We start from the raw sequence: 6969 nt of genomic DNA, 5'->3' as shown, positions 1-6969 counted from the left end.
GAGAAAGTCTCCCTGTTGCATGTTCAAATTCCTGAGATGTGAGTCTCATTACAGCCGTACAGAGCGCGCACACACACACACACACAGACACACACAGCTACAAACACTCAGGAGTGGATGGGAGGCTACTCACGAGAGCTTCTGGATTCTGGGCTGTGATCAGTAAAAGAAACACACACACACACACACAGCTACAAACAGTCAGGAGTGGATGGGAGGCTACTCACGAGAGCTTCTGGATTCTGGGCTGTGATCAGTAAAAGAAGAGGAAAGGAATCCTCTTCTCTGATCTGTCAGACAGGATTTCTGTCCCACTCGTCCTCCTCCCTGCTGTCTTTGTGTCTAAAAGCGAGAGCGGCTGAAGGCAGCCAGAGATCTGCAGTGCTGAAACTCTGTCAGTATGCTAATGCCTGGATCTGCCTCCTTCCCTGTGCTTCTCTCCTCCCTCTCCCTCCCTCACAGCTTTCTCCAAGGTCAGTGGGTAGTTTTGCCTGTGACTCCTCCCTTCAGTGGACAATACCCTCCTACAGGCTGGACACCCCGGCAGTAATTACCGTCATGATCCAGATTAACTCCTGGGTGTGCTCTTGTTGTGTTGTGCTGGGCCGGGACGACTCACAGACCGGATTACAGTGGGGAAGGTGGGGAGGGGTTTGGGGTGGTTTTAGACCCCACAAGGAGAGCAAAAGGATGGGACGCTGTCAAGGTCTGCAGGGGGACAGGAGACAGATATGAGCAGACCAGAGCCGTGGACGGAGCTCAGGATGCACCTGCAGGGACAAGTCACATCCCAACGCCCAGGCTGAATTAGCAGGACTTACATGAGGGGAAGACAAATCCTGAAATGAGAGAGAGCGGACACGTTGGCAGATCTGAAACCTTGGCACCAGACTATAACTTTGAAACAACAGACTTCTTCTCTCGCTGCGGCCTAATCTCCTGAGCATGGACACAATGTCATGGAGGAGACCAGAGTTAAACAGCTTAAGCCCTGCAGGAGATCAGACACAAGGAACCGCAGCAGAACAAGTCATCACCTCATCCAGTAAACGACCCGATTATTATTATTTTTGCTGCTGTGTTGGCTGTCAAAGCACCGAAGGTCGCTGCCTGGACGGGGCCGGATGTCAGGAGGGTGATGTGTGATGCTCGCCGAGTGGAGCGCCGGCCGCCCTCCGTGGAGTCAGTTCAGGAGATTTGCTGAGCATTTAGCCGCATCACTCAGTGGCTTTAGATCCTGTGATGGGATTAGAGGGGAGAAGCGTCTGATGGGATGAGATAGAAGTCAGTGCATGGGCAGGAGAGACGGCAGCAAGATAAATAACAACCCACAGCATGGCAGAACGTCTTCACTCATTCATGTGTTTGAGGGAAATCCTGCTTGAATGCTGTTCACACACTAGTTTACATTTACGTTGCTGCCTATAGGACTTTGTTCAGATTTTCTAACTATTGCTGGTAAACGAAGCTTAAACAAATCAGCTCCGTAGACCTCACCGTCTGAATGACTCGCGCTGCTCCTCTCATTAATTCATTAAATGTAAAGTAAAAGCACGTGGGTCGACCTCCTTGCAGAGGCTCCTACAGTTATCCTTGAGAGCTGGTTACATCATTTGCAGCGAGGGAGCATCTCTGTCAGCGTTTCTTGTAAAGTGCTGCCACCCTCTGGTTGTTTGTGGCCACTACAGCTCCTGAAAACACGTCTGATAAAAAGAGTGAATGAAATGACATGAGCTCATTCAAATGAAAACAAATCACAATGAAGCTGATTCAGACTCCAAACACACGTCTGGTGACACTTTCTTTTGTATTTCAAGAACTTTTGAAACAGCATGCGCAAAAAAACCCAAACAAACCAAAGAAATACGACAAATAAACATGCAACAGGAGCCGGAGTTGGACCAGCCAACACATGGAGTTTTGTTCTTTTCTTTTACAAAGCATATCATGTAGAAAAAAAAAAGATGAAAAAGAAATGACAACAAAAAAGCAACTAAAGGTGAACACAACGAGGTGTAGTTACAGTACAGCGCCAGCAGGTGGAGGCATACAGTGTGAGATTGGTGACAGAACATGAACAAAGGATGGACGACCAGAAACGACAGCGTCACCGTGACCTGGATGCTGCTCCATCTCATTCAGTCAGACGTCTTCTGAAGCATCCGACAGCCACGATGCAACGTTGTGATTTAGTTTATTCCTTCATCAAGGAAATGAAGTTTTCATTACCTTGTGTTGGTTTGTTTGTTTGTCTATAAGCAGGATTATAAAAAAACTACCGGGTCATGAAACTTGGTGGACAGGTGGAGTCTGGGCGAGGGGAGAACCAGTAAAACTTTGATCTGGTTTATGCTACAAAACCGAGTATAGTAAAAGAGCGGACTACTAGCCTTCGCTCTCAGAGTAACGTCGCTTTAATTAGGGATGAATAACTGAGAGTTTTACAGCACCGACAGAGAGTATCTGTCCACCGCGATGCTAAACTGGCTCAGGTGAGTCCAAAAGGCACATCACACGGAGAACAAAACACGACATGGGATGTAAACTCTGGCCTGGACATTGATAATACTGGCACACACTCCACAGACATGTTTTCAAGCCCTGCTTTTAGAAATCCATAATTTTCTCTTTTATTTCGTTTAAATAAATTATCACTTCAGGCCCCAAAACATCACAACATGTCCGGGGATTGTCATGTCTAAATAATAATAATAGAAAAAGGAATGATTTCCAACCAGTACGATGACTAGGAGACAGTTCGGTGAACATAATTACATGAGGCAAGGTTAATTCAAAGCAGTTTAAAGAAAACGACTGGTCGATGTAAACCATAGATGACAGGAAATACAGTACACGGTTTTTTTCTCCTTCCTGTGCGAACAAAAAGGCAAAACAAGCTTCAAATACTGCATGAAACAGAGAAGGTGGTCCAGTATATAGTCAATACACAAAACAGAATACTGCTGACTGTGACTTTCCCTAATTTACAGTTTCCTCCACGTGACCTTTTAGAGTTTTTTTCTTCTTCTACCGATTCGTCTGCGAGGAATCTCTTTCTCCAAAAACCTGAGCTGTACCAAGTAGTCTGCATACAGTGCATCGAATAACAACCCAATACTGAATACGTACAGTAATAAATGTTCATAACTGTCAAGTACATACTGTCATTGATTATTGGTAACACATCTGTCCGACGCCTGCCTCTGAAATGATGCGTGAAGTGTTTCAAGGCCTTTTTTTTTTTTACTTTTCTGTCTAGCTGTCATTAACATTAATCAAAAACATTATTAAAAAATAATGTATAAAACAGGACTTTAACGTGAAAAAACAAGTATGCACTGTAAGTCGAGAGGTCAGAAAATATCAAGTCAGACTAACACTGTTCTACTGCAGTAAGTAAAGAAAGAATAGGTAGTATTAAGGAGTGCTGTTATCGTGTATGGACGCCCCTCGGTGCCCGCTGGCTGTGAACTACCACCTCCAACAGTAGACGTGGTCGGCTGAACTGCGTCACAGTGTCAAGGCATAGCATGGCTCATCATGGCAGAAAACAGGAAGTAGCACCTGATGGTGAAACGGTAAGGGCCTGCGCTGAACACAAGAAATCAATCTATGGTAGCCTAAGCGACGTAACGAAGAAACTTCTTAAGAGTTTCTCTCTGTGAAGGCGATGTAAGGATGAAATCACGACGCAGAGTCTGAAGAAATGCAGCAAAATCTCAAATGAGTCCAACACGTGGATCTGCAGTAGCCAGAACTGGATCTCATCCTTCCCTGATCCACGATGAAGTGCAGGAAAGAAACGACGAGTCCCCACGCTGCATGTCCGCCTCCTCTCAGCCCTGCTCATGTTGCTCTTCCTACAGTCTCTGATTCGACCTGTCAACCATCCTGGTCGTCGTTTCTTTTCACAAGAGCAGCCTCTCATCGAGCCACGTCTTCACTTCAGTTCAGCAGGACGATCTCTCTGCTGTACAGCTTCGGGGACTTCCACGGGAAGCATTGTCAGATTAGGCGAAGCAGGCAGGCAGGGTCAGTGACGTGACTGGTTAGAGCTGGAGACTGGAAGCCGGCGAGGCCTTCAGCTGTGGTAGCTGGGCACAGCCGCCTGTTTCTGAGAGAGACGCAACAGCTCCTCCCTGATGGCCTTGATCAGGGAGGCGGAGGAGTGCGTTGGAGGAGACGTGTCCAGGGGTGGCGGGGCCGTCAGGTAGCCCACTCCCTGGACGTCCAGGTGGGCAGGGGGCGCTGTAGGCTCCCTTAGACCACCCCTGTGCATCTGGAAGATAGAGGAGGACGAGTGTTCAGGACATTCCAGGAACTAAAGGCAGGAAGGGAAGACGAGAAGGAAGGGAGAGAAAAAGAGAGGAACATGTAGACACGATGTGAGAAGAATGTCAAGGGACAGAAGCAGAGAGCTGGAGAATAACAACATGCAACCATTAGAGACTAAACAGGTATGAAAACAAACAAATAAGTAAGTAAGAGAGACAACCCAACAGCTCAGCCTGACATTTCTCTATATCATCCTCAAGCATCTGATCAGCTGCGTTCTGCTGGAGAACCCGCGTTCCTACCGTGTTTCTATATCTGCATGAACAAACAGTCTTTCTATTGAAGATGCAAATGTTTAAATGGGGTCACAAAAACACTGGTTTATGTTTATAACTGCAGTTTTTAGGAAGCGTTACTCAAACTGGATGAGGCAGATCTGTTAATGAAACATCCTGTGATTTTATTAGATTTTATTTTAGGGGTTAAATCGTCCCTAAACACTCACCTCCATGTACCAAATGACATGTTTAGCTTTTTTTCTCCATGAAAGTAATTCCTTCATGCCTTAAAATGGCTGAGATGGGTTTTCTCTACAACGTACAGATCTTTGTCCGCTTTCAAAACTACTAAAGAGCACGTTGTAATGTTGGAGTAAATCAGCCGTATGAGGTCAAACTGGAAACTGACTCTCTACAGTAATAATATTAGGGAAGCTCCACCCTGCACGTAGATGTTTGTGATGTACAAAACCCCAGAAGTCTGAATCTATTCTAGCATATCATACATGATAAGGACACGTCAACGAGGTAAACTAAAAAGGTCTTCAGTGGGTAGAAAACACCGGCCTTAACAAAATGTAAGCTGCGATTCACTCACTGCATCTTTTTCCGGTTCTACTCTGGAGAAGTTGTCGTCGTGGTAATGGCTCCAGCCGATGCCTCCGTTCTGGCCCGGAGCAGCCCTGACCCCTGCTGGGAAGCCGTTCATCCGGCTGGACAGGCCCACCTGTGTGAGATGGTGGAGCTGGGCGCCTACAGACACAGATCAGAGCAGAGCTACATTACTCGACACTCGATCCTCAGCAGCCCTCCTAACACACTCAGATGCAATCACTGCAGCCTGAGAAGCTCTCCGTGTCTACTGTCTGTACGGTTAATGCGTTTCTTTAAGTCAGATGGAGGCAGTGAAATCCCGTCAGCTCCTTTAATAATGCACAACACAGACAAGGCGCCTTCGGTTTGTGGGGCAGAGGTGTGTGTTGAATCTAATAATCTATGGATCTATCTCTCCATCTTTCAGTTTGGAGCAGCTCATAAGTGAAGCCGCCCACAAGCAGCATAAGGCTCCGATAAAACGAGTAAAATCTACTGTAGTGGTGATGCTGCTGTAACTGACATGAGGCTATTCTGTAAACAGGCTGCTGGCATATCTGCAGAGGGAAATATCATTTGTAATTACAGCTTAAATGAAATAACGTGAGTGTTCAGAGCACTGTGGGCCACGTCCAGAAGTCATCTACAAACTGACAAAAGATTCTCTTTGAAGACGATAAATAAGCGAGTTTACCTTCACGTATTGTTTTCAGAGATGTGTGTTTCTTGGAACTTTTCCCATGAAAACATTTCATACTTAAATTGGGCTGTGAAGGTGTAAACGAGGTGTTAGCCGCGTGCACGCCGTGGGCTTTGTTTACGGGGCGGTGCAGCAGTCTGAAGATAACCGTCTTAGTAATTCATGACTGTTCTGATGTCCTCCGTACCTGTAGTTCCCCCTACTGGACGAGGTCTGGCCGATGAGGGCAGCTCGTCGGTGTAGAGGCCCCTGCTGGAGTACAGGCTGTCCGGTTGGAGCTGCTCGCCGTGTCCTGCTGCTTCTCCTGGTGGCAGGTAGCTCGAGCCAAGGCCCTGCCTGAAACACACACCAAATACCATTCCCTTTCACTTCGTTAGGATTTAGTGTCCCAACACACTGACTGGGATTCTCCTCAGCTGCAGGTTCCTCACATTAATATTACCACAGCCTTTAAAACCTTTGGCTCAGCATCGCCTATAAAACCAGTGATAGCACCGAAATGTGTGTCTGTGCCGGTGATGGCATGAATGCTAACAACAGGGTCATCAGTCTCCTTAATTATACATGTCTTCTATGAGGTACAAAATAAAACCCAAAATATAAATATAAATGTTTGTGTGTTTATGGTCTGTGTGGAACCAGTGAAGACACCTGGACCTGATCCGTTAAACCAAATAAAATAAAGATGACGCTTCTTTTAAAATTCACCCAAAGGAAAACAGTCACGCTGGTGGAAATCAGGACGTCATTATCAATCGGAAGAAGAAGTGACCAGAGATGAAGTGTATTATTTATTAGTTTATACAGTTTTTTATGGAGTGCTCTACTTACCTTGGTGTCAGACCCTGGACTGCAGGAGAGGACATTCCCAGCTCGGTGAATCTCTGGAGGAGACGAGCAGAGACACACGGTGCTTAAGACAAAGTGAATAAGTAGAAGTGATTACAGGGACTGAAACAGGGACTGAACAGGGACTGAACAGGGACTGAAACAGGGACCGAACAGGGACTGAACAGGGACCGAACAGGGACTGAAACAGGGACCGAACAGGGACTAAACAGGGACCGAACAGGGACCGGAACAGGGACCGAAACAGGGACTGAACAGGGACTGAACAGGGAC

The 6969-nt window shown here is 46.5% G+C and overlaps 1 protein-coding gene across 1 annotated transcript in view; it reads right to left on the bottom strand.

The window, feature by feature from the left end:
• Positions 1-1769: 1769 nt before the first annotated feature.
• The window catches only part of LOC103364752 (UPF0606 protein KIAA1549-like), a 38363-nt gene continuing 33163 nt past the window's right edge, over positions 1770-6969 (bottom strand). The window contains exons 18-21 of the mRNA XM_008291994.1: positions 6679-6731; positions 6035-6183; positions 5152-5306; positions 1770-4279 (exon numbers count right to left, since the gene is read on the bottom strand). Coding sequence (XP_008290216.1) covers positions 4082-4279; positions 5152-5306; positions 6035-6183; positions 6679-6731 — 555 coding nt within the window. The 3' untranslated portion in view covers positions 1770-4081. The remainder of the gene's footprint in view (positions 4280-5151; positions 5307-6034; positions 6184-6678; positions 6732-6969) is intronic.

The sequence above is a fragment of the Stegastes partitus genome, unplaced genomic scaffold (assembly GCF_000690725.1).
Source record: "Stegastes partitus isolate 25-593 unplaced genomic scaffold, Stegastes_partitus-1.0.2 Scaffold776, whole genome shotgun sequence".
Taxonomy (NCBI): domain Eukaryota; kingdom Metazoa; phylum Chordata; class Actinopteri; family Pomacentridae; genus Stegastes; species Stegastes partitus.
Note: the sequence above shows the minus strand (reverse complement) of the source record. Positions and strands in the feature narration are given on the sequence as shown.